We start from the raw sequence: 27,243 nt of genomic DNA on the forward strand, positions 1-27,243 counted from the left end.
GCCCCCTTTCCGGTGTGGGGTATGATCACCCTGCCTTGGTATATCCAGGTTGCCAGAGCAATCAGGCTGGTGACCTGCATAACCCCTTCCTTCTCCCTGCTCAAGCAAACTGGCAAATGGAGGCTGGGAAAGCTGTGCTTGTGAAATCAACCCATCCTGACCCTTTAAAATCCTTTGCACCCTGCTGGCTGACTCCCATTGAATAACACTGAGTTCCTGTAGAGCGAGCCTCCTTCTCCCTGCAGGACACATGGCGTTTTAAAGGGCCAAGACCGTGGTGCCAGACCCGGTCCCCTGGTGCTGGAAACCATCCTTCTTATTGGGTGCATTTTGCTGCTTCCCCGCGCTAGCAGCTCCTCTCTCCCCTTCCGCTCTGCTGGCTCCAGGGGGTCCATTCAGTCTGGGCCTGGCATTGCATCTGTGCCACCCTGAGAGTGATTGGGAGGGAGCTGGGTAAACAGGGCACAGTGCCAGTTCCTGGGCTTCTCTCTTTCCTTCTGTGCTCTCCCTTCGCAGTGAGTCTCATGCTCACACCCTTATGGGAGAGGAGGGGGGAGGGGTTAGTGTCTCTGCCACGTGGAAGTAGCTAAATCACTGCTTCCTGGCGGCCAATTGGACTCTGAGTTTGTCACCATGAAACCTCCAGTAAGTTGGAGAAGGTACTCTGGGGTTACAGCATGGAAAGTATGACAGACCTGGCGCCTTCCCCGCCTGGTGAGACACATGCTGCACTGCTGAGAAAGCAGCCAGCTCTGGGGTGGAGTGCAGCACGCTAGTGTGCATGAGGGTGACTACTGGAAGCACTGGAATGGGTTACCTAGGGAGGTGGTGGAATCTCCTTCCTTAGAGGTTTTTAAGGCCCGGCTTGACAAAGCCCTGGCTGGGATGATTTAGTTGGGGATTGGTCCTGCTTTGAGCAGGGGGTTGGACTAGATACCTCCTGAGGTCCCTTCCAACCCTGATATTCTCTGATTCTCACCAAAGACATTGGGGCCTGTGTGGGAAGAGCCACGAGCTATTTAACATCCTCCAGAGCAACTGGTTCCTCTGGCATCAAAGGCTGAGGGTCTCGGCTGAAAGATCCCCAGACAGGAAACTACCGGACTTCATGTGGGAATGAAGGGGAAGAGCCCGTGCTCCCAGGGGGCTCCAGCCTGGGGATGGCAGTGCTAAGCCAATCCCTCGGGGAACGAGGGTCTCTTACACATTCAGGCTCTTGCACCTGTTTGTCTGGACACCCAAGCGGCCCTCGGCTCATGGCTTGCTCCTCAGACTGTCAGCGACCCCATTTGGAAGCATTGTGGGCTCCGAAAGGAGCCCCGTCTGGCTACTAGCCCTGAGCAAACGTGGTAACTGGCTGAAGGCGGAGGGCGGCCCCTAGAATTGGGGTTGAACCGGAAGCTGCAGGTAGAACTCTGCCAACACTGCTGAGTCTTGCTGGGGTGGGGGCGGTAGGGTCAGACCCCAGTGACGTTCCCATGTACTTTGCATCCCAGATGCTGCTGGGGGTTGGGGGTGGGGGGCTGTGAACCTTCTGGCTAAGCAGTTGTGCATTCTGGGGTTGACACACACACACTGAGCTTGCTGGGAAATCCAAGTCCAGTTGTCGCTGCCGCAGGTCAGAGGGCAAGTGGTTGGGAATGGGAAGTGGGTGGTAGTGGGGAAGAACCCTCTTCTTGGGGCTGAAGTGAATGATCCCGAAAAGCTGCAATCTAGAGGGAGGAGGGCCCTCATCTGAGGAGCTCCCCAGGGGAGAAGAGGACAGATCCCACTGTGTGGCATCAGCCCTGCAGCTGATGTGGGACAGAGGCCCCCTGCCATGGGCCCTTCCTCTCTGCTGAACTTCCTGGCTCTATGGGACACAAGCTGCCCCTGCGTTAATTCAAACATGGTGCTGGGGCTAATCCAGGAGGATTTGGGTCCCATTTGATCTGCGTGGTTAGAAATCTGTTTTGTGTTAAATGCCACAGGGCTCCATCCCCCGGGTGGAAGATGACAGCAGCCTTCACCCTGGGGTCTGGGATCTGCCTCTCCCTGATGCTCTGGCTCTGGTCTGGAGCCAACAGCTGTTGAGAGCCAGTCTCCGTGGCAAGGCTGGGACGCTTGCCTTCCCGGAGGATGCACAGCCAGCCAGCGGTGCCACATGTGCAGGCTGAGCCGACTGCAGAATAATTACAATGTGGAGAAGGGAGCGCTGGGGCTGGGGGTGGCCTGGAGCTCCACAGCTCGCTGCATCCAGCTGCAGTCCTCTGCAGCACGGGGGATTAGATGAAGTTGGACAGGGGATTTTGTCTCTTAATTTCCTGTGTTCAGCAGTGAAGCTTTGTCTATCTAGGTACTCGCCCAGCCTCCCAGTGGCCTCCCTGCACCTGCCAAGCCATTAAAAATCGGATAACAACATTCTCTCTCCTCCCTTCCCACCTTGATTAGTGTAAGTACCATGCAGAAATTGACAGGAAAGCTATGAGCTTACCTCTGCTGGGGTTGCCCTGATTGCAGTGTGCTGATGCCAACCCGTAGTGCAAAGCGGCATGGGTGCTAGGAGCCAGTTTGTAGCAGCACAGCCTCCCTTGGTTTCAAGCAGTGGTAACTTTCCCTAGTGCAAATGGTAGCTTTAGCAGGACTCTGGCCTTCTGCCTTGGTGCAACTATATCAGCTACAGGTCACTGATGGCTTGAAGCTCCGGTGCAGACAAGGCTGTGGTCAGAGAGCTGAGCTACCTCTTGTGGCAAGGAGTTCCATAGTCTAGGTTCAGGCTTTAGTGGGGGAAGTACCAGACAAAACTCCCCCTCTTGTTCTAGTGGAGTGCAGCTGTCAGAGTGGTGATCAATCAGCCGTGTGGCGCGCATTTCCATCTGCAGGACAGATGCTCCACCCTCCCCATGCAGGCCACTCTGGGAATGGTTCCACCAGCGCTCAGCTTTGTTTTGTGATGCGTCGGGTGCAGTAATTCCACACTGGGCCGCAGGAGCAGGGTGGCAGTGCTGGCTGAGGGAACTGATCTCTGTGAGCGGGACTTCCAGACGGAGGGGAGGTTTGCAAGTCCTGAGGCGAGTGTGACGCCGTAGGTCCTGTCGTGTCTCACTGGAATGCCACATGCCCTAGCATGGCAGGATGGAGCCAGGCTCAGGGCTTTGCTTTGCTAATTAGCAGCAAAATCCCTCTCCTCCATGTGCCGCTATCTGCGCCCAAAGGCTGGTCAGTTTCGTTGCTGTCCCAGGGGAAGTCGCACCAGGCAGTAGCGGTAGCCAGGGTAAATCAGAGACCCTGCTGCAGACGCTTGATGGCAGGCTGTGCTGCTGGAGACAGAGGCCCTTCCGTCGCGGCGATCACTCTCGTCTGTGTTTTTGTTCAAACTCGGCCCACTTCCTAGCTGAGTGATTTAGGTAAATTGCATTTTCCAGCTCAAAAGCACCAGCTGCTTGTGGTTGGGGCATTTTAAAGGTGACTGGGCTTGACTGCCTGAGAACATGGCTCTTAAACCAGCGTAGTTAAACCGCTGCCAACCCTTGTGTGGATGCACTTCGGTGTGAGTGCCTTATTTCGAGAGAGCTGGAGTCCATTATGGATATGTTTAAAGTTCACTGAAGGCAGAGTGGCACCAGTTTGCACTAGTCCAGCTAAATTGATTTTACAGGATTGCTGTCCCCATGTGCCCCAAAGCCCCTGAGATTGGCTTAAAAATCATACAATTATTTAAATATTGTGGCCTGTGCAGGAGCAGCGCCAGGGCTTTCGCCGCCCAAGGCGGCAGCGCTGCTCCTCTGAGCATTCAGGGGACCTGGGGTCTTCGGCAGCGGGGGTCCTTCTGCTCTGCATCTTCGGGGCACTTCAGTGGCAGGTCCCGGAGCCAGTGAAGGACCCGCCGCCGAATTTCTGCCAAAGATCTGGAGCGGATGGACCCCCACACCGCCGAATTTCCACCGAGGACCGCAAAAGGCCGTCCCCCAAATCCTGCTGCCCTAGCGACCACCAGTGCTGGGCCTGGGCCTTTGCCTCCTGGTTTGTGAAGCCTTTGGGCCACGTCCAGATCACATTTTCAAGCTTTTTCTCCAACACACTGACTGCTAGAAACTCACATTTTCGTGTTAACTGGAACCTGAGCGTCTCATGTAATCACGGGATTCCAGGAGCTTGAGTGTTAAGTAAACATCAAATATGGTGAGCCCTTGGATAACGTGGCACGAGTGGCCAACACTGGATTGAAATCTGCATGCAGACAAGGCCTTTGTTAGCACCTGTTGCCCTTTCAGACCGCGTCAGAGCTCAGACTGTGCATCTTCTGAAATCCTCTCAAAAAGCAAAAGCAGGGAAACGAGCCAGCATGTCCCACGAGCTCTAAGAGCAAATAGGAGCTGAACGCCCCCTGTCGTTCTCCAGCATGAAGAAGCTGGAAAGATCCAACCCAATTAAAAGAATCGTTTGCAAGCCACCGTTGAGTGAGTGGCCTCCCGCCGGAGCAGTGACCAATGTGGCTGCTGTGAGTAGCAGCACGGAGAGAAGACTGGTTGGAAATAGATCGATTTGCCCCGGGGGCTGATTCCACCAGACTGTTAGAGCCCAGGGGAGGGCGGAAAGGGATTGGAATGGAGAGCTGGATCTCTGGGCACCAGATTCTCTCTGGGAACCTTGTCCCTGCACAAGCCTTCCTGGAACTCACTCCTTTCAGCTTGGCATAAACAAGGTGTCCAAGGGTCACCAGAGCTCATGCAGCGCGGGCAGTTTTCATAATGGAGGAGCTAGACTTTGCACAATGTCTCCATTTTCCATTCCTGGCTGTCCCTGGCTTGCTTGGCTGCCTTCCACCTATTGTGAGGTGAATATTTTTTGTAACTGTTTGTTGAGGAGCAAAAGAGCTGAAGCTGCAGGATCTCTGCCTTTTTATCTGTTCTAAACTTGCATTTGTGTGCTGGGTTTGGCTGCTGAGTGCTGTAACCTTGGCTCCCTCCCTGCTGGGGCTCTGAATGGGCTGTGTGTGAGAGAAGGTGTAAGTGCTGGGAACTGGGGGCACAATGTCTGTGTTGCCGTCCAAAGCAGTTTATACGAGAAGGCATGGAAAGTGCTGAGCATGCTTGCCATGCTCCCAAACAACGGATGCCGTGTCGTCAACTCTAGCGATTTAAATTGCCAGTCTCCCAATATTTGATGCTTTACTTAAAGCCCCAGCTACCGGAGTCCTGTGATTACTTGAGAATCTCAACTTCCATTAAAAAAAAAAATTAAATAGCCCCTCCCCTGGCCCAGTTCTGTAGATGTTCCCTGAGTCTCTGCCTGTGTCCCGTCTGTGCAAGGGGGTGATAGCCCTGCCTATGCCTCATGGCTGCTGGGAGCGTAAATCCATTCAAGGCTCCGAGGTAATCGGGGCTCCGATATGCTCCTTGGGTCGCTAGAAGGCAGTAGTAGATTCGTAACCCTCTCGCACACCATGGCTAATGTGGGCTGCCTGGTACAGTGACAATGCTGGGGTGGTTTAGCATACGATAACACGGGATAACCAGGACAGCGCTGGGGTGGGTCAACACAGGATAACATGGGATAACCGGGACAGCGCTGGGGTGGGTCAGCACGGGATAACATGGGATAACCGGGATAGCGCTGGGGTGGGTCAGCACGGGATAACACGGGATAACCGGGACAGTGCTGGGGTGGGTCAGCATGGGATAACACGGGATAACCAGCACTACTTTGTTTGCTTATAAGAACTCTCTGGCCAAAAGAAGGCGGCCTGCCAGCCTGGGTCCTCCTCTTCCATGGACTGAACCCAGAATTCAATCCAGGCAAGCCGAGAAACCCAACCTGAATCCCTTTCCTCCCAGGCACCACATCCAGAATCTGCTCTAGGCCTCCGAAATCAGCCTGGGTTACTCCCGTCCAGGGCCTGTAGCCAGAGTCACTTGCAGGTGGGTGTGGAGATGTGGCCCTCCTGGGGGTGCTCGTGGCTTGCTCTTGGTGGTGTCTCCAGGTGTCACGTGCCCTGCCTCAGCTCGAAAAGGACAGGTTCTCGCTGTGTATGGCTGGGAGTCCAGTCACCTCCTGGTTCTGCTGTGGGCTGGGGGTTCATCTCCTGTATGTGGCACTGACCCTTAATATTTTAATTTCCTCCTTCTCTTAGGTGCGAGAGATTCTGGGCTGCTGTACCTGCCCCTCTCAGTTTCCCATGATCAAAGTCTCAGAGGGTAAATATAAAGTGGGAGACTCCAACGCGCTGATCTTTGTTCGAGTAAGATCCTCCATTGCCACATTTCCTTTCTAACCCGCCCCATCTTCTCCCCACCCCTGTCTCTTCTGTGTCGAGCGCTAGCTGATCCCCAGCAATAATAGAATGCCAATCTCCCTCCTCTCTTCCCTAGACATTGCTACGAGAGGTTGTGGGCATGGGCGGTTCTGTTTCATTGAGAGGAAGTGTTGTCTAGTGGCCGGAGTACAGGACGGGAACCAGGAATTCCTGAGTTCTAATCCCAGCTTTGCTTGGGCTCGCTGGGTGACCTTATAGCAAATTGCCACACCTATGAGCCCAACAGTGGGGATCCTAATGCCCAACCCACTTCCTGGGATTGTGAGGGTTGGTAAGTATCTGCACAGCACGTAGCCGCTATCAAGTGGTCCGTATTCCTGTTCTGCTCTGGTAGCTGCTGGATTAAGGGGGATGCCAATGACGCTTGAAGTTTTGTCTGTGTCATGGGATCTCTTAGCCTGTCGTAATTCATGTCATTTTGCTGGTCACGATCCCCTGTCCTGCTAACCACTTGATCTGCAGTAGCTGGAAAGGTGCTATTGGTTCTACATGGCCAACAGCGTCCAGGTTTATTTCCTCCCCAGTGCTGCCCCAGTATTGCCTTTTGACTGGCACGAGAGCTTGCAGCGATGCTGAGGGTGGGTGGCCTGGGGGCAGCAGGAGAAATGTTAGCCTGCTGGGGATAGGGATGGGAATGGAGGAGATCACAGGGTGCAAGCCTCCAAGGGGCTGGTGCCATGCTTGCTTCTCATGAAAAGCTCTGCTGATGCCAGCTGATGCCCATCAGAGCTGGCTGGGTTAGGGCTGTACAGACCCAAGCCTCACGGTGCCAACCCAGAAGGGGTTGGCCAGTCCCCTTCCTGCCTCCATCTCCTCACTTCATGGGCTGGAGCGGGTAGGTGCCTTGCCCAACAGGAACATTATCACAGCTCGAGGTCACACACGGAGTCTGTAGCAGAGCTGGGAATGGGCCCTAGATGTCCTGAGTCCTTGCTCAGTGCCGGAACCACAAAAACCCAAAAGCTATGCCCTGCCCCCACGCATGGATACTGAGTAGCAAAGGCAGGGAGGGCCTCTGGAGGGTTTGGGATTCTGGACGTAGAAATCAGCAAACCCCGTGTCCCCTCCCTATGCCTCAGTTTACCACCTATAAAATCAGGATAGTGATATTTCCTTTCCCCTGCCCCTTGTTTTGTCTGTTTAGAGAGTGTAATCTCTGAGCAAATACCCACCCTGTACTACGTGTAATTCAGATCCTAGCACAATGCACCTGCCATCTCCAAGACAGCCAAGAGCTAATGTAATACAAATAATAAATACTAATTTAGGGTTAATTAAATAACTTCTCAAACTGGTAATTTTTTAACTAAAACACTCTTTTTGCATTATTCACAACACCTGAGATTATTAAAACTCGGAGAATATCCCAAATCTTAAATACTTCTCTCTCCTCCCCTACCCCCTTTTTTTTGCCCTTCAGTTTGGATGAGAAGAAGAGAGCTGTCAGTTTCATGTTTGTTGGTCAGTTTCCTCCTATGCATTCGCCTAGGCCAGTGGTTCTCAACCAGGGGTACGTGTACCCCTGAGGTACTTAGAGGTCTTTCAGGGGGTACATCAACTCATCCAGATATTTGCCTCAACAGGCAACATAAAAAGCACTAGCAAAGTCAGTACAAACTAAAATGTCATACAATGACTTGTTTATACTGCTCTGTCTTATACACTGAAATGTAAGGACATTTTATATTCCAATTGATTGATTTTATAATCGTATGGTAAAAATGAGACTAACAATGTTTCAGTAATAGTGGCTGTGACACTTTTGTTTTTATGTTTGATTTTGTAAACAAGTAGTTTTTAAGGGAGGTGAAACTTGGGGCTACATAAGACAAATCCGACTCCTGCAAGGGATACGGTACTCTGGAAAGGTTGAGAACCACTGGCCTAGGCTGCTGCACAGGGCAGGGATGTGTTTGTCAAGAGTCTTCATGGAAACTTTTGAACCACCATGAAAAACTTTTCGGTTAATATGGCAGAAACCTTGATTTTGAGACCTAAAGTCCCTAGCTTGGGGTGTTGAGTCACACGGTAGCTAGATCTTCAGATGGCTGCTACCTGTGAGAGTAACTCTTGTCTAGGATTTTAGCCACTGATATATCTACTCTGGTCCAAGCCCCCATCCAGCGTAGACCTGATTTGCTTTGATGGCTAAAATCCTACTGTCAACAAGACTGCAGTTCTCTCAGCTCTTTAAAAAAACTTTACAGAGAAAAGCTCTTACAGAAGGGGAAACAAAGGTACTGAGGGATTAAATGACTTGTCCAAGGTCACACAGCAGATCAGTGGCAGAGCCAGAGATGAAACGCAGGCATCCTGACTCCCAAATCCAGGTCCCTGTCGTCTAAAGCACACCACTTCCTATCTTTCTCTTTACCCCCATCCCTCCTGTCTCAGTGTTTCCTTTCCAGTCTCTTCTGTCTCTTGATGCTGGTTCTGACTGTGTAGATCATCACTCCGTAGTACATGGGCTGAGAATGACTAGCCTTTCTTGTAGTTAAGGTACCATGTGGGCTCTCATTTCAAATGGGATTTCCATTTCTCAATCCCTGGGACTAGTTATTCGCAAACCCACTATTGAAGTCCAGCAAGTCCCTATAGTGGGGTTCATGTGTGCCTCCCCCAGCACTGTGGGGTTTGAAGATTGGTACACCATTAGCTTCCTTCCAATCTGTAAAACAGAAAATGGGACAACTCTGGTAATTATAGGCCTGTCAGCCTGATGTTGAGCCCAGCCAGGTAATGGAGTGGCTTATACAGGACCTGATATAGAATTGAGTTTACAGATGACACAAAAATTGAGGTAGTGGTAAATAATGATGAGGACAGGTCACTGGTTCAGAGCAAGCTGCAGTGCTTGGTAAACTTGGGTGAAAGCAAAGTATTGTAATATGTCTACCTGTAAATATATACCCCTACGAACAATGCAGGCCATACTTAGAGGATGGGGGACTCTATGCTGGGGAGCAGTGACTATGAAAAAGGTTATGGTGGATAATTAGCTGAATGTGAGCTCCCACTGTGAAGCTGTGGCCAAAAAGGCTAATGCGATCCTGGGATACATAAACAGGGGAATTGTGAGTAGGAGCAGACAGGTTATTTTACCTCTGTGGCTGGCAGTGGTGCGACCACTGCTGGAATCCTGTGTCCCGTCCTGTGCCCACAGTTCAAGAAGAAGAACAGGAGTACTTGTAGCACCTTAGAGACTAACAAATTTATTAGAGCATAAGCTTTCGTTCAAGAAGGATGTTGAAAAATTGAATAGGGGCCAGAGAAGAGCCCCGAGAATGACTAAAAGATCGGAAAACCTGCCTTCTAGTGATTGAGCTCTTTGAGTCTGTCTATTAAATTTAACCAGGTGAAGGGGTGACTTGATGACAGACTATAAGTACCTACATGGGGAACAAATATTTAATAATGGGCTCTTCAGTCTTGCAGAGAAAGGTCTAACTCAATCTAATGGCTGGAAGTTGAAGCTAGAAAAATTCAGTTTGAAAATAAGGTGTAAATTTTTAAGTGAGAGTAACTAGCCATTGGAACAGTTTACCAAGAGTTGTGGTGGATTCTCCATCACTGACCAGTTTTTAAATCAAGACTGGATGTTTTTCTAAAAGCTCTGATCCAGGAATTATTTTGGGACAGGTCTCTGGCCTGTGTAATACAGGAGGTCAGACTCAATGGTCCCTTCTGGCCTTGGAATCTATGTATATTAGCAAATTTGCAACCTTCCTGGGACATAGGGAAGTATTATTCCCCTTTTGCAGATTGAACCTGAGGCACAGAGAGAGAAGTGACTGCCCAAGGTCATACAAGAACTCAGTGGTGGAGACCTGGGAATTGAAGACAGATTTGCTGAGTCCTAGTTTGGTGCCTTAACCACACGACCGCCTTGCTGTAGGTGGCCCTAGGTCCTGTTGCTACAAAGTAAACGTAAACGCTATGCCCTGCCCCCATGCATGGATAGCTCCATAGCTATGTATGGGAAGGACTAAGAAGCGAAGTCTAGTGGTGAGAGCTCAGGACTGGGAGCGAGAACCTATGGAGTTCTGTGCCAGAGCTGGGATTTGAAAACCTCTGTGGCTTTGAGCAAGTCACTTGCTCAACTTCTCACCTCATACCTCAATTTCCCCATCTGTAGAACAAGCTACTGCTTGGTCTAGTGAATGGATGGGGGGAGCGCCAAGCAGGGCGACTGGACTCTCCACACCCTGTATAACAGTCAGTCGCAAACAGTCCTGCTGACAGCTCAGCTGGAGCCACGACCAGTAACGGACGGTCATATCCCAACAGGACAGGGATTTCAAGGGGGGAATGCACGGCAGGAAGTGAACGCTTGAGCCAAGCAGTTTCCTCCTCATCCTGAAAAAGACCAGGGGAGGATAGGTGTAGTAACACCACTGTGATCAGGGACCTTTTTAATCAGGCGTTATTAAACGAGAGCTTTACTCTCCAGCCAGGCTAGGTTTTGGTAGCTCTAACAACCTGTGGCTGTGAGCTCATCCTATTTCACAAGCTAAACAGGGTTGGGCCTGGTCAGCATGTGGATGGGTGACCTTGAAGGGAAATGCAGATGCTGCTAGAAATGGTGCTGAGGCGTCAGCGTTGAACGAATGGCCCGTTATGGTGCTAGGGGTGCCAAGAGGCAGTGCAGTCTGCAGAACTCAGGAGGTCCTAGGTTCTAGTCCCAACTCTGCTACTCTTTCACTGTGTGACTTTTGGCAAGTGAGGGAAACTGAGGCCTCTCTGTAAAAAGGGGACGGTAATAGTGCTGTGAGGTAGGCAGGTATAATTTAGGGTTAATTAGTTAAATGATTATAAAGTGCTTTGAACATAAAACACTATAGAAATAATCACTGTAGTGCCCCAGCTAAATTCTAGCTTTAGTCGTTGCATTCTACCTCCCTACATTCCTGCTCAGCTTTAATTAGATACAGAATTATTTTGCACTTCCTGTCCTGAAGTGTTATGTTTGGTTGCTAAGTGCTGCCAGGTTACACCCCAGAAGTGCCTGCATATGCAGTGGCTGTAATGGTTCCTCTAAAGTCCGATTGGTGAAATCCCGTGTGTCACATAGTAATGCTGTCAGCAGTGAGTTAGCGCCACTGCAGGCCTGCGCAGAGAGAGGGAGCCGTGTTGCTCAGAGACAAGTGTGGGTGTGCCAGGTGACTGAGCCACAATGACCCTGACGGGCGTTGTTTCTTTGGTGCCCTGCCAGGTGCTGAGAAGCCACGTGATGGTGCGAGTAGGTGGCGGATGGGATACCCTGGAGCACTACCTGGACAAGCACGATCCCTGCCGATGCGCATCCCTCTGTGAGTGTGTGGGGAGAGGACTCGTCCCTTCCAGCAAGTTACCAGAGGGGCTGGGGCCAGAGAGACTCCCCCGCCCCATACTCACTGTGCATGCCAGTCACTTTCACTTCTTTCCCAGGGAACCTCATTTGTGGATGAGTTTTCTTGGGACACTGCAGCAGACCCTTCTACCGCCCCAGTCCCTTCGGCTGGTTACTGCTCCTTGCACCTTGCTCCTCCAAGTCTACAGAGGCAAGCCTGGCTGGCCCATGCTGGCCTGAGAGGAGAGGACCTTGCAGCGCTGCAATAGCGACCCCTTGTGGCTGAACGTTGGTCCCCATGGCAGAGGCTCTGGCCCCACCAGTAGCATGAGGTCCTTCCCAGGACTAGTTCCCTTTCATGCTCCCACTGTTCTCTGGGATCAGGGCTGTCTCTGGCCAAATCCTGCTACATGCACAGCTCTCCTCATCCGCTGGTGGCATCCATTGGGCACTTGCAGCGCTGGAGGATCGAGCAGGACGAGGTGATAGGGAGGCAGCAGGAAGGCCCAGCGGGGAAGGGAATGGCTGCCTGTTAGCAGACGTCCCAAGGGAGGGTCATGGGAAACGTGAAGGGCCCATTGATCCCGGCCAGGCCCCCGTGAAGCTCTGCTGCAGTGTCTTCCCTAAGCCAACATGCTGATGACTGTGTTCCCTCTGCAGCGCATCGTCTAATGCAGACACGTGCCCTGGGCTTCTCCCCGCAGAAGATGGCATCTCCTGGCAGCTTCTCTCCCAGCCCCCGAGCTGCCAGCCCCAGCTCCCAGCGCCCCTTGGAAGGCATGAACCCCTACCGGCCAACGGAGACCCTCCGCATGGGGGATAAGCGGCTCTCAGCTGGTGGGGACTTGACCCAGGCCAAGATGGACCGGTTCGGCCATCCGGCCAGGGGGGCAGGAGATCTGTCTGTCCAATTGGACTCCTCAAGGCAGATCCCCAATGTGACATCACACAGCAGGCAGGAGAAGCTGGAAGGGCTCCCCCCAAGGGCTGGCACGGTCCCCTCATCTAGCCAGAGCTCCTCCGGTCCCTCGAGGAGCTCCACACCACTGGCTCACCGTGACTTATCTGAGCCGCGAGCTTCAACCACTCTCAGGTAGCATGTGCCAGCGATGCCAAGTAGGGTGGAGGGTGCGGTGCCATCTCTGCATCCTCAGGCCACCTGACTTGGCAAAACTTAGGGGATCTGGGAGAGAGGGCTCTAGGTGTGTTCATACCCAGGGAATGGAACAGGGAAATGCCCGGTAGGGAGGTGGGCAAGGCGCAGGTTATGTCCCCAGAGCACAAACATGGCTAGGGATCTTCTCTCCCCCCGTGCAATAGAGCCAGGATTCACCCCCTGCCTTGGGGGGCAGGGAGACCCACACATGGCATGTCCTGGGACAGGGCGCTCCCCAGCTCCTGAAGGTAATAGAGTGCCACCCCCGTGTGCTGCGGGCAGACTCATACTCCCTATCTCTGTGCTCTGAGAATCCCCTGCACTGTCCTAGGGCAACTGACCAACCCTGGGGCATCAGGGGGCCTCGCTCCCAGGCTGTCCCTGGGGTGTGTCTGGGCCCCAGCCTGGCACTTTCAGGGGAGGAGAGGTGCAGCATCTCCAGTCCTTTGGGTGCATTTTGCTGCCAGCCCCGGAGGCGGGGCTGGTGGGGGGCGGTGACATGGTGGCTGCCCAGCCACCCTGATATCCTTGGGAAGATAGTGTAGGTAGGGCTGGGGTGGTTACTGGGGGAAGGGGGGCTCCAGGCTCCTTGTGGGTGGGCTGGCAGGAGGGCCTCTGTGTCAGGAAAACCCCCAGTTCTGGTGGTGGCTGTCACATCCTGCCCCTCCCAGAGGAAGAGGCGCTCCCTCCCCACCCAGCAGGCAGGGGCCTGCTCAGCCAACCAGCCACTGACTCACTCCCTGGGAGCCGCTGCAGGATGGGGGAGGCGAGCAGCTGCCGGCCGCCATGGCAACCACTTCCCAAACGATAACAACTTCTCTAGGCCAAGGCCAAGCGCTCCCCGTGGGCACCTCCCAGCCCAGGGCTGGCTGCTGGGGAAGGGAGGGGCCGTTGGCCTCTTGAAAGCAATGTCCTCTGACCCCGTGAGTCTGGGTTCTTGGCGTGACTCCATGGGATCCTGAGGCCAGGCAGAGACGCCTAGACCCAGATTCAAACCTTCCCCTGGATGTTCGGAGCTGGGTGTTGAAGCTCCCCTGGGTGCGTTCTCTCCTCTAGCCCCCCCACGTGGCCAGCAGGAGCTGCCTGCCCCCCTTTGCTGCCCTGAGCATCGTTCTCTGCTCCCCTTTTGAGCAATGAGATGCCCCCTAAACTCAGCTCTCTGCTGAACCGGGGTCATCCCCCTGCGCCCTCCACTGTCAGGAGCTGGCAACTGCAGGCCACTTTGTCCAAAGAGAATCCCAGGGGACTCTCCGACTGTGCCCTGCACCCTAGAGCAGCGGTTTTCAACCCAGTACTGCGCCGCGGACTGGAAGGCACTGGGTCACAGCGGCTCTGGTCAGCACTGCCGACTGGGCCGTTAAAAGTCCTGTTGCGGTGCTGCCCGGCTGAGGCAGGCTAGTCCCTATCTGTGTGGTCCCTGCGGGGGAGAGCCACGCAGAGCCGCTTGCACGCCTCCGTTTAGGAGCCAGACCTGCTGCTGGCCGCTTCCGGGGCACAGCGTGGTCTGTGGTGCCAGGACAGGCAGGCAGCCAGCCTGCCTTAGCACCCCCACTGTGCCGCTGACTGGGAGCTGCCATAGGTAAGCCCATGCCCCACCCCCAGGCCCCAATTCCCTACCCCAGTCCTGAGCCCCCCCAAACCCAGAGCCCCCTCCTGTACCCCAAAGCCTGCATCCCTGACCCCCTCCTGCACCCCAACCTCCTGCCACAGCCCAGAGCCCCCTCCTATACCCCCAGCCCCACCCCAGAACCCTGACCACCTCTTGCACCCCAGCCCAGAGCCCCCTCCCACACCCTGAACCCCTCATTCTCGGCCTCAGCCTGTAGCCCTCACCCCTGCACCCCAACCCTCTGCCCCAGCCCTGAGTCCCTCCCACACCCCAAACCCCTCATCCCCAGCTCCGGTGGGTCATGGGCATCAATAATTTTCTTCAACTGGGTCACCAGAAAAAAAGTTTGAAAACCACTGCTCTAGAGGACCTGCCATCCCATCAGAGTTGGCACAAAGCCATGGTAGCGTGTCTTGGATTCCCAGGACATGGGGATAGTTGGACCAGGGGCCGAGTCCACCACCTCTGCGCGGCCCCCTCTCTTGTGAGGTTTGGGGTTTCTCTCCAAGGCCTAGTTCTGGGAGTCAGCATGTGAGGGGAGAATCTCGATTTCTCGCTTGACAGTAAAACCAAGTTTCTAGTCCCCCTAGTGGCAGAGAAGCTGAAAAACGTGACCCCTAACGGCTTAGCAGCAGAAGACAAAGGAAGAGCCCAGACACGTTCTCTCGGGCTCTGAAGTCTCACAATGCTAAATTTCCCAGTGGTCTGGGGCCTGGCTCCTCGTTCTGGAGTGCTGGGCTCTGGCTGCCCACTGGTGAATCCAGCCCCTGGGGCCATGGGACCCCCATGGCAGGGCTTCCACAATCCTGGGCCCACAGTGAGTTTATAGTGTCATGGCACCAAGTGCTCCTCCTCCCCACCAGCCAGGAGCTCACTTGCATTGTAGATCTATTCTTAGTGCTTGTTATCAGCTTTGCTCAGGATCAGCCTGCTGGTGTGTGTGTGTGTGTGTGTGTGTGTGTGTGATATTTATCCAGCCATATAGTTACGCACAAATGATTCACCCATACCATGCAATCTGGGATGTTAGTGATCACTTCCGCCAAGGTATTTGTATTAAATAGCAGCTAGCCGAGAGGGGACTCCATCGAAGTAGGCATTCTTGAAATGTGTCTTCCAGTTTCTTGGTGCTAGAAACTTTCTCTAACTCAGAATGGGCAGAATTTTTTTTTTCTGGCTCAAAGGTGAACGTTTCTGGAAAGCTTGAGCACAGCTATTTTTGAAGGAGTTATTTGAGCGTGGGATAAAAATACTTCACGTGCCATTCAGAACTGTTGCAGTGGTGTGCCTCAAAAATAGCTGGAGCGAATGACTGAAAACTTGGCTTCTTTGGTAGCCTCCTTCAGGTTTACAAAGCAAGCCAGGTTTGGAGGAGGTGGATTAAGTCATAGCTCAACACCCAGGAGCAAGAGCTTGAGTGTGGAATGTGATGAGTTCTGTGTTGCTAACGTCTCCCCTTAGGGCAGGGAGTTTGTTTCTAACCAGAGGAAGGGTGATTAAGGTAGCAAAAGGCTTGTCATTAAATTAAGCATGGGTAGATGAACCTGAAAGCATTGCCAGGCACTCCAGTTAAAAGCTAGGAAACAAAGGGTAGGAATAAATGATCCATTTTCAGAATGGAGAGCGGTGTTCCCAGTGGCTTTTACTGGGCCCAGTCCTATTCAACATCTTCATAAATGATCTGCAAAAAGGGGTAAACAGTGAGGTGGCAAAGTTTGCAGATGATAAAAAATTACTCAGGATAGTTAAGTCCAAAAGAGACTGTGAAGAGTTACAAATGGATCTCACAAACTGGGTGACTGGACAACAAAATGGCAGACAAAATTCAATGTTAAATGCAAAGTAATGCACATTGGGAATCGTAATCCCAACTATACATACAAAGAGATGGTGCCTAAATTAGCTGTTACCCATCAAGAGAGAGACCTTGGAGTCATTTGCAGGACTCTGGAAGCACTATGGCCTTGGCTACACTCGCGGACGGCGGCAGCGCTGTGAATCCGCGAGTGTAGTCGTGCCGCCAGCGCTGCGAGAGAGCGTGCAGCGCTGCAGGTGCTGATTACACTGGCGCTTTACAGCACTGCGCTCAGGGGGGTGTTTTTTCACACCCCTGAGCGCAGCAAGTGCAGCGCTGTGAATTGCCAGTGTAGCCAAGGCCTATGGTTCCAGAGTACTGCAAATTCATAAGAATCCTTCTCTCTGTGCCTGTATGATCCTAAACTGCAGAATGCTCATTCACCAGCTTCAGAAGACTTAATTATCTCCAATCATCAATAGGGCAGACACAACTGACTATGTAGCTGTCCTTAACGTGCATCAAGACAATACCAGGGAGAGCTGGCTGTATTTTAAAGAATCCTTATTGCGGTTGCAGGAACAAACCATCCCGATGTGTAGAAAGAACAGTAAATATGGCAGGCGACCAGCTTGGCTTAACAGTGAAATCCTTTCTGATCTTAAACACAAAAAAGAAGCTTACAGGAAGTGGAAGGTTGGACAAAGGACCAGGGAGGAGTATAAAAATATTGCTCAGGCATGCAGGAGTGATATCAGGAAGGCCAAATCACACTAGGAGTTGCAGCTAGCAAGAGATGTTAAGAGTAACAAGAAGGGTTTCTTCAGGTATGTTAGCAACAAGAAGAAAGTCAAGGAAAGTGTGGGCCCCTTACTGAATGAGGGAGGCAACCTAGTGACCGAGGATGTGGAAAAAGCTAATGTACACAATGCTTTTTTTGCCCCTGTCTTCACAAACAAGGTCAGCTCCCAGACTGCTGCACTGGGCAGCACAGTATGGGGAGAAGGTGACCAACCCTCTGTGGAGAAAGTAGTGGTTCAGGACTATTTAGAAAAGCTGGACGAGCACGAGTCCATGGGGCCGGATACGCTGCATTCCAGGGTGCTAAAAGAGTTGGCAGATGTGATTGCAGAGCCACTGGCCGTTATCTTTGAAAACTCCTGGCGATTAGGGGAGGTCCCGGATGGCAGAAAAAAGGCTAATCTAGTGCCCATCTTTAAAAAAGGGAAGGCGGAGGATCTGGTGAACTACAGGCCAGTCAGCCTCACTCAGTGCCTGGAAAAATCATGGAGCAGGTCCTCAAGGAATCAATTCTGGAGCACTTAGAGGAAAGGAAAGTGATCAGGAACAGTCAGCATGGATTCACCCAGGGCAAGTCATGCCTGACTAACCTAATTGCCTTCTATGAGGAGATAACTGGGTCTGTGGATGAGGGGAAAGCAGTGGATATGTTATTCCTTGACTTTAGCAAAGCTTTTGATACGGTCTCCCACCGGCAAGTTAAAGAAGTATGGGCTGGATGAATGGACTGTAAGGTGGATAGAAAGCTGGCTAGATCGTCGGGCTCAATGGGTAGCAATCAATGGCTCCATGTCTAGTTGGCAGCCGGTATCAAGCGGAGTGCCCCAAGCGTTGGTCCTGGGGCCAGTTTTGTTCAATGTCTTCATTAATGATCTGGAGGATGGTGTGGACTGCACTCTCACAAGTTTGCAGATGACACTAAACTGGGAGGAGTGGTAGATACGCTGGAGGGTAGGGATAGGATACAGAGGGACCTAGACAAATTAGAGGATTGGGCCAAAAGAAACCTGATGCAGTTCAACAAGGACAAGTGCAGAGTCCTGCACTTAGTGCATGGGATTCTTCCGTCCTGCTACAGACTAGGGACCGAATGGCTAGGCAGCAGTTCTGCAGAAAAGGACCTAGGGGTCACAGTCGATGAGAAGCTGGATATGAGTCAATAGTGTGCCCTTGTTGCCAAGAAGGCTAACGGCATTTTGGGCTGTATAAGTAGGGGCATTGCCAGCAGATCGAGGGATGTGATCATTCCCCTCTATTCGACATTGGTGAGGCCTCATCTGGAGTACTGTGTTCAGTTTTGGGCCCCACGCTATAAGGAGGATGTGGAAAAACTGGAAAGAGTCCAGCGGAGGGCAACAAAAATGATTAGAGGGCTGGAACACATGACTTATGAGGAGAGGCTGGGGGAACTGGGATTGATTAGTCTGCAGAAGAGAAGAATGAGGGGGGATTTGATAGCTGCTTTCAACTACCTGAAAGGGGATTCCAAAGAGGATGGATCTAGACTGTTCTCAGTGGGAGGAGATGACAGAACAAGGAGCAATGGTCTCAAGTTGCAATGGGGGAGGTCTAGGTTGGATATTATTAAACACTATTTCACTAGAAGGGTGGTGAAGCACTGGAATGGGTTACCTAGGGAGGTGGTGGAATCTCCTTCCTTAGAGGTTTTTAAGGTCAGGCTTGACAGAGCCCTGGCTGGGATGATTTTGTTGGGGATTGGTCCTGCATTCATACAGTGAGACAAAGTCTTTAAACTGGGATGTTAGTGAAGACAGCTTGTGATTGCAATGATTTTAATATACTGTAATTCATGCTAATGTAATGATGTAGTTTATAACAATTGAATAATTATTAAATAGTAAAGATACCAATGACAGACCCATTCAATAAGTAGAATATGAAAGAAGTGTATAAATATGCTGAAAATAGCCTCCCCCCGAAAGTGGCAGAGTGCCCCACCCCCCAACACACATACCTCTTCCAAAGCACCTGCCAGCAGAACCAAACGTCAGCGCCTGTAGATCTGTAGTTGTCCATGTGCAGGTTTTTCGCCTTCCTCTGCAGCGTAGGGCCTGGGTCACTTGCAGGTTTAAACTCGTGTCAATGGGGAATTCTCTGTCACTTTGAGTCTTTAAATCAGGATTTGAGGGTCTGTTACAGCAGTGGGTGGGTGGGGTTCTGTGGCCTGTGATGTGCAGGGATCAGACTACATGATCACGGTGGCCTTAAAGTCTATAAGTCTGTCTGGGGAGCAATGTGGTCCCATGGACAGGATGCTGGGCTGGGACTGGGTTCTACTCCTGGCTGTCACTGACCTGTGGGATGACCTTGGTTGAGTCATAGCCCCACTCTGTGCCTCGGTTTCCCTTCTCACCGTTGTCTATTTGGATTGTAAGCTCTTTGGGGCAGGACCTGCCTCACGTAGGTGTTGGTACAGCACCTAGTGCAATGATCCTGATCTTGGTTGGGTGCTGATGGAACAGTAAAGTTTTAAAGCTGCTTAGAGGCATTTGTTAGTGACAAAAGCCCAAAACGCCCCAAGCCTGCAGATGGAGGTTGTATGTCCTGCTAGTTGAACAGATCAGAAAGGGGCGGTGGGGGATTCAGTGTTAAGATGGAGGAACTGGAAGTCAGGAAAGCACAGTGGTGAAGGCTTTGCCCCAGGACGTTTAGCTGTGTTATGTTACATTATTTGTATTCCTGTGTTAAATCTGGTAGGAAATGAAATGTGCCCCATTTAACATAGCAGGGGAAAGCCTCAGGCTGGAATGTGGAGCACTTGATCTCTGCGTCCAGGCGAACTGGGCTGCCTTGGAATGGACAGAGGGGTCTGTAAGATGCGGCTGGTCCCAGTTGGGAGGGATCAGCGGAGAATGGGCTGTTATTCCAGGGCCTGTCTGTCTCTCTCCTGAGAACGAAGTGCTCTGCAGGGGCAGTTTGGTAGCCCAGGAAGGAGAGGCTGGGCTCTGTGCTGCCAGCTTGGGAACTGGGGAGGGGAAAAGCTCCGGCAGATGTATCTGAAAAGCGGATTTTGCTGTGGAGGTGGAGGCTGCCCTCCAGTGGGCTGGATGGGGAATGGTGCCGCTATTTGCACTGGGAACATAAGGTGTTATCTGTGCTAAAGCGCTTACGCCGCTTGTTCAGCTTGTGTGAGCTGGGGCATGACGCAGCAGCAGCCTCCACGCCAGCTCTGTGGCCAGGCCCGATTCTGGTCTCAGGCCAACTCGAGCCCGGCGTGCTGCATTGCCTTCGGCAGGGCGAGCCCTGCGAGCCGAGACTCCCACACGGAGAGTTTAGAGCGGGGAGGCCAACCTGAGCCTGAGAAAGAGCCAGAATTTACCAATGTACATTGCCAAAGAGTCACAGTAACACGTCAGCAACTCCCGCACCCCACTCCCAGAGCCTCCTCCTCCCCCCATCAGCTCTTCCATGGCATGCAGGAGGCTGGGGGGGGAATGGGGAGGAGCGAGGGCACGGCAGGCTTGGGGGGGGGGGGAAGGGGTGAGAAGGGGTGGAATGGGGGCAGGGCCTGTGGCAGAGCCAGGGGGTGAGCAGTGAGCACCCCCCGGCACACTGGAAAGTTGGCGTCTGTAGCTCCAGCCCCGGAGTCGGTGTCTAGACAAGGAGCCGCATGTTAACTTCTGAAGAGCCGCGTGCGGCTCCGGCGCCCCAGGTCTAGAGGGATGTTACAAGGGTTTAGTTTGGAGCTGGGGCCTGGGTCAGAGTGCCACATCCCAGCTGCGGGGAGGGGACGTTGTATCTCAGCCATGCAGGTGCCGTACCCCTCCTGAGGTGCCACCAGACCGGTGCTGGGGCCTGAACAGCTGCCCCGCCCTGGCAACCCATGCAGTGCAGCAATGGCCCCTGATGGGCAGTAAAATGAATTGTCTCCAGCAGTCTCCCCCCTCCCTGGCCGCAGATGGTGCTGACGTCCTTTCCTTCTTGTCGTTCCAGGCTTCGAGACCAGCTGCCCCCCAGAGCCAGACGCCTCTCCGGAGACAGCGACTCCTCCACATCATCCACGCAGAGTGGCACCCTGGGCAGGAGGTGCGGCGAGGACGGTGCCTTGCGAACCGCGCACAGGAAGGAGGTGAGGAAGCACATGCCCGAGGGGGCCACCAAGAGTCAGCCTTCGAGCCGCAGCCAGTCACGGGAGCGTGGGGCCTTCTTGGGGCCGAGACCGTCGGTGGGGGCCAGGAAGGCCGAGTCAGAGGAGCGGAGCCGGCCTCGCCTGGTGAACGGGCCTGGCAGGCCCAGCCCTAGAGCGCGGAGCCAGGGGAGCGGTGGCAGGGAGCCAGTGCTGCTCATCAGCCGAGGAAAGGACGGGCAGCACTCCTGGGCACGGGCCAACGAGGTGAAGGAGAACGGCCTAAACTCTGGCCGAGCTACCCCCAGGACCAAGAGCCCAACTCGCGGGCACCTCCCTCGGGTGGGCTCCAGGAGCCCTGCCCCCAGCGGTCGCAGAGCATCCCTTCCTGCCAACAAACTGGCAGAGCCCTCGGTCCGGGCACCTCAGCAGATGCTGGGGTCTGTGAGGCAGTGGCAGGCGGGCGAGACTGAGCCAAGGGTCCCTGTGAGGGAGCGGCTCTCTGGGGAGACCCTCCAGGCCAGGCAGCTGTCTGAGAGCTTCAACCAGGAGCTGGAGGAGCTGGCACAGAGCTTCCGGACCCCTCTGTGCCTGGACCCAAGCCAGGAGCAGCAGCTGTACCGGTGCCTGGAGGAAGAGTTCCTGGCCAACTCCCAGATGATCGAGCTGGCCGGGGATGATGGGGAGCCCCTGGGCTGCGCCCACGATCCGGGGCAGCTCCAGCAGACCACGCCAGACCCAGGGGCCATTGACTCTGCCTACTGCTCCTCCAGCTCCTCCTCCTCCTCGCTAAACTTCTTCAGCAAGCACGGCTTCCAGGCAGACTTTGGTGAGCGGTCCAAAGAGGACCCCAAGAGGAACCCCGCATCCCAGCGTCCATGGGCCTCCAATTGTAGCACAGGCCCCACTGAGCTCCAGAATGGCTCTGGCTGGGACTCCCAAATGGCCCTGGAGCCGGCCACATGCTGGAGGAAGCCGGCTCTCTCAAGTTCCTCGGATGAAAGTAACTACTACTCAGCCTTGAATGACGTCCAGGAGGTGGCTGAGGGAGTAGAAGTCTCAGGTCCGGGCATGGATGTGGCCTGGACCATCTTGGAGCTTGCGGACTCTGACACAGACTTGGGATCCTCGGCCCCAGATGAGCTGATAAAGACTGAGGAGGACTCCGTGGAGGGGCCTTTTGGTGAGACGTCCCTAGATGGAATGTCGGATGTACTCCAGACACAGGAGGTGGTGCTGAGGCAAAAGAAGTCCCTGAAGAAACCAGGCCGAGTGCCTTCCATCTACAAGCTGAAGCTGCGGCCCAAGGCCAAGCCACGTGTAGACACTCAGCCAGATAAGAAGCCCTCCAGGATACCCACGCCGCTCAGCTACAAGACGTCCAGCGCCTCACCCAAGGGGAGCCCTCCCAAGCGCCCAGCTGAGCACAAGCCCTGGAGAGCCTTTCACAGTGTTTTCTCCTCCTTCATGGAGCCACCGCAGGGCCAGATGGAGCCAAGAGGGCCAGACGAGGACGCCTGGGCGTGATGGGCTGGTAGCACGCGTACAAGATGGAGCATTCCCCACTGCTGCTCCCAGATCCCCATGTCCCGCGCCTGCTGCCTTGGATGTGCTGCTGTGGTGGCCCTGGCCTTGCTGCTGCTGCTGCTGCTGTGATGGGGTGGGCGGCCAGATGCCCCAGAGGTTTTTTTTTAATTTTATTTTTCAAGGTATCTCGGATAGAGCTTCCATTTGCAGGGCCAGAGCCGGGGCTCAGAGGAGGGCTGGGAAGCTGGGTGGCTTTGATTTAACTTGAGATCTTCGGGGGACGTTCCTGAGCCTTGGATTCCTGGGTGTCCTAGACCCTCCTTGGTTTCAGACCAGAATTGTTCTGGGGGTCTGGGATTGAACACCTTCAGATGTCCTCTGGGCCTTCTGACCCCCAAAGCGCTTTGATCTCCAGCTCAGGGCACCCCATCATTCTGCACTGAAACCCAAGAGGCTCGGTGGCCGTTCTTCAGGGCTGTGATCGCTGCGGGGGGAGAGCGTAGTGGATGGGGCACACCTCCTCTGAGAGTAGCAGAGAGGGACCGAGCTGCACAGCAGTGTCTCCGAGGGGAAGGCAGTGGAGTTGGACTTTATTTTTAGTTATGTTTTTTTTTTATTGACTCTGGGTTTGGGGTGGGCAGCTGGAGGAAGGGTTAGCGAATCGTATTGCACATCTTTTCGGCAGCACCTGCCGGCCTCCAGTAAGCTGGGGCTCCCAGCATTAATTGACCCTGATGTACTGTATGTTTGTTAATAACATCTGTATTTATAGATAATATATTGAGTGTCCGTGTACATATAAATACTCTGCATAGACTGCTGCTTCCCTCGATGTCTGGCCTCAACCCTAGGAACGTAGAGCTGGACAATAAAAATAATGAACCAAACCCCCTGTCCTGTCTGGCCTGGTTCGTATATTGCCAGGGTGGGGGCAGGGCGCCAGAAGACCTGTCCCTAGGTCAACCCCAAAGGTGTAATCTAGGCAGGCTTTGGCCATGTCCCAAATCTACCCCTCCCCCCAGCTCTGCGCCCTCCCCATCAAACTGTCCTGGCATCAGTGCCATGGGGGGAGGGAGCTGGAAGCTTTGGGGAACATCCCCCATGTCATTCCTCCTCCCCGGGGCCGTGTCCCTGCCGGGGGGAGCAGCAATAGAGCTGGCTGCTCTCCGTGCTCAGAGCGACGAGCTCGGCTGGCCCGAGGGGAGAGCTCCAGCGACGGAGCAGGGAGGGGGATTTACGTGCAGCATCTCAGGAGCATCCTGCCTGAGGTGGGCCAATTGCCCAGCATGTCGCAAGCGGCTGCTCCTGACCCAGCCCGGCTTTCTGCTGCCCGCGTCCTGCCTTGGCAGCCCTAGGGCGAGGGGATTTTTAAAATGTAGACCTGCAAGGGGCTGGGGGCAGCGGGCGCTGGGCACTGTTCAGTGGGGCCAGGTCCTTCCACCACGCTCCTGTGCTAGGAAAGGTGAGTTGTGGATGCTGCTATCCAACTGCTGCTCCAAGCGCTGGAGTGTGGAACGAGTCCCCCGGGGGGGGGGGGGGGGAGGAGGGAGACGGGGGCCAGCTAAGATGACCCTTCTTACATGGCCATGGGAACGCAAGTTCCATGGGTCAGGTCCTGCTGTGCCCTTCCAGAGAGGGGAGAACACCCCTCATCTTCAACAAGGTGAGGGGGAGACCCCAAGCGCCAAGCCCCAGCCCCTTCTGTATCTGATGCACCCAGGCTGGAAGGCAGGGCTTGGACCCCCCCCCCCTCCACACACACACACACACTCCAAACACAAGCACTGTTGTCCCAGCAGGTAGCTCACAGGGAGGGATGGGGGGCAGGCAGTTTGCACTATTCAGAAAGCTTCCTTGGTGCTGTCCCTGAGGGCGTGCACACCTAGAGCAGCAGCTGCTGTTGTCAAGGGGGGGAGTGCCGTATCCAAGGGGGAGCCATGCTTGCTGCCCCAGCTGTTTTGACCATGAGAAGCTAGTTCTGCCTGTGCTAATGTTTAAAAGGGCAAGAGGAGCGAGGGAATCCTTGTGATTAACATCCTGGCTTCTGTAATGACTCCCAAACACCATGCCTCCTACCCCAGCCCCTGCCTTTTCTCCCAAGGATGGGGCTTCAGCTTGTGCCCTCCCCTCCCCCCATCCAATCCATCCCATTTTAGGGGCATTTTCCTGATAAGCCAACTAAATTTTCCACCAGCTGGTGATGCTATCTCCTCACCCCCACTACCCTATTTTGAACCAGAGTCATCCTTAAACAGGAGCTATTAACAAACAAACACTACAGCCCTCCCCCACCCCCAATCTAATAGGCTTCCACCTTACTCAATTCCCAGTTTTGTCTCCTTTGTTAACCAGGGTGCATACGACCTGTGTCCAGCACACAGACAGCTAATGGCTGAAGAGTATATTGCAAACCAACATCTCATTACATCCTCAAAGCAAGGGGGGATGCCCTGGACCTCATTTCTGGTTTTGGAAGCCAGGCCCTGGAAATTGGGGGGGTGTCAATGCCCAAACCCTCTTTGGCTCAGTGCCAGGTGTAGGTATCAGGTAGTGCTATGAAGTGAGGTAACCAGTGGGCCCCCGAACAACAGCCCTCCCCTCCAGTGTATACCACAAGTCAAGAAGGACAAACACACCCAGCTCCTGGAGCCGTTTGCCCGTATGTGATGCTCCCCTCTCTCTCTCTAAATGCAGCAGTTTGGCTCCCGGGAGAGGAGCAGCGCATGAGACTAGCCCTTAGGAGGAGTGAGGGCCTGACCACAGAGGCTGGTTGTCCAGCCTGGTGGAGGCAGGGGCTATGGGGGCTTGCACGCCCTGCCATCAGGGCCGGCTCCAGGCACCAGCGCAGCAAGCAGGTGCTTGGGACGGCCAACGGAAAGGGGCGGCACGTCCAGCTCTTCGGCGGCGGGTCCGTCTGTCCCTCTCGGAGGGAAGGACCAGCCGCCGAAGTGCCACCGATTGCAGCTTTTTTTTTTTTTTTTTTTTTTCGCCGCTTGGGGCAGCAAAAACGCTGGCGCCGGCCCCGCCTCCAGTGGGAATAGTGGGGAGTGGGGCTGAGCCTGCGAGAATGGAGCATCTGGACCAGTTGCTGCGTTGCCCAGAATTGGGCTGGGGAGCATGATCAGGCCAAGGCTGGGAGCTTCTCCTGGGGAGAACGAGAGACGCTTTCCCCACTCCCTGCCCCACCCCGGTCTCAGTAGTCCCCTGCCTATCTATGACCTGCTGCCTGGCCCCCCGGCCCCGTGACCCTGCCCCCTCCCCCAGCCAGGCTCTCCTGTGGCCCATGCAGTACATTTGGTGTCACACACCTCCCCTCCCCCACCCCTTCAGTCACCTCTGCCCTCAGCACCACCCCAAACTGAGCCGCAGGCAGGGAACAGGGGAGCCCACCCCCTCCCGGCCACAGTCTGCCCCGCTGTTGAAACCAATCTCAAGGCCCGTCCCCACACCTGCATCTAGCATCAGGATCTGTTGTTAGCCCCTTAAAAAGCTAACCACCTAGGACGTGTGGGGGTAACCAACCAAGGTATTTGTTAAACCATCAACCGTTCTAAGCACGGGGACCCAGCAGGGACCCAGATGACTAGGAACACAGAAAGCCAAGACCCCCCAACAGGTGGTAAGCAAAGGCCCGGCCGTGTGCTGACTGTGCCGGAGGGCCAAGTCCCCCCAGCATGGGCCCCAGGTAAGAGGCTGGCGGATCAGTGGCTCACCGAGCTCTGAGGCCCCTCGCGACGCCAGGACGGCTCTGGCCTCAGCCAGGTAGGTGGATCCCACGGGTCCGGCGGGACCTCCAGGTCAAGTGCTGCCCACTCGGCCCCAGCGATGACTCAGCTTGTGCGCCCCCGGCAGCATCGTGGGGGGGGGGTGTCCAAATGGCAGCTGTGCGAGTGAGACTCACCCTCCCGCAGCCAGGCGCACCCGCGTTCACTTCTGGGAGCTGGATGGCTGCTGCAGCAGCACCTCCAGACTCTGCCACTCCCAAGGGCAGCCTCTTCCCTCGGCTGTTACTGGGCAGATCACAGGTCACATGGTTCCCACCTTTCGGGACCATGAGGAGGGGGAAGAAGGGCAGCCAAGATGGATTCCCAGTTGTTAGATGTGCCATCTTGACAAGATGTCAAGCACCGCCCCCACCCCCTCCCCCACGCCCTGGGACTGAACTGCTGCCTGTCAGGCCAGCACCTCACAACCAGCAGCCCCTGCGCTGGCGGTTTGGGCATCTAGCCCACCTGGGGTGAAAGCTGTGGCTGCCAGAGCCTGCTGCGGCTCCGCTCTCCCCGGCGGCCAGAGCACCGAGGGGAGGGCGGCGAGCCCGGCCGGGTCTCCGCTCTCCCCGGCGGCCGGAGCACCGAGGGGAGGGCGGAGAGCCCAGTCGCGGCCCTGCTCTCAGGCCGGAGTGCCGCGCCGCCTCCCTCCAGGTGCCGTCCCAAGCACATGCTTGGTGGGCTGGTGCCTGGAGCCGGCCCTGCCCATGGCTGGACTCCAGCTGTTGTGACCTCACACATGGGCTCCCCCTGCTGGCTGTGCCAAGCATGACTGCAGCCTGGGGATTAGGGGTGTGGTGCCAGAGAGCAGGTGCTGCAGGTGGGTGGGGGACAGCAGAGTGCATTCAGTGAGCTAGGCCATGACATCCACCATTGC

At 54.5% G+C, this 27,243-nt stretch overlaps 1 protein-coding gene across 4 annotated transcripts in view; it reads left to right on the forward strand.

The window, feature by feature from the left end:
• The window catches only part of GAS2L1 (growth arrest specific 2 like 1), a 41,260-nt gene extending 17,774 nt beyond the window's left edge, over nucleotides 1-23,486 (forward strand). For 2 of the 4 annotated variants that reach the window (XM_034791279.1, XM_034791278.1), the window contains exons 3-6: nucleotides 6,113-6,220; nucleotides 11,508-11,604; nucleotides 12,285-12,717; nucleotides 20,940-23,486. In XM_034791279.1, the coding sequence (XP_034647170.1) occupies nucleotides 6,113-6,220; nucleotides 11,508-11,604; nucleotides 12,285-12,717; nucleotides 20,940-22,599 (2,298 nt within the window). In that variant the 3' untranslated portion in view covers nucleotides 22,600-23,486. Of the gene's footprint in view, nucleotides 1-4,679; nucleotides 4,817-6,112; nucleotides 6,221-11,507; nucleotides 11,605-12,284; nucleotides 12,718-20,939 lie in introns of those variants that run through there. The other 2 variants (XM_034791281.1, XM_034791280.1) reach the window with 2 other exon arrangements.
• The last annotated feature ends 3,757 nt before the right edge of the window (nucleotides 23,487-27,243 follow it).

The sequence above is a fragment of the Trachemys scripta genome, chromosome 15, assembly GCF_013100865.1.
Source record: "Trachemys scripta elegans isolate TJP31775 chromosome 15, CAS_Tse_1.0, whole genome shotgun sequence".
NCBI classification, from domain to species: domain Eukaryota; kingdom Metazoa; phylum Chordata; order Testudines; family Emydidae; genus Trachemys; species Trachemys scripta.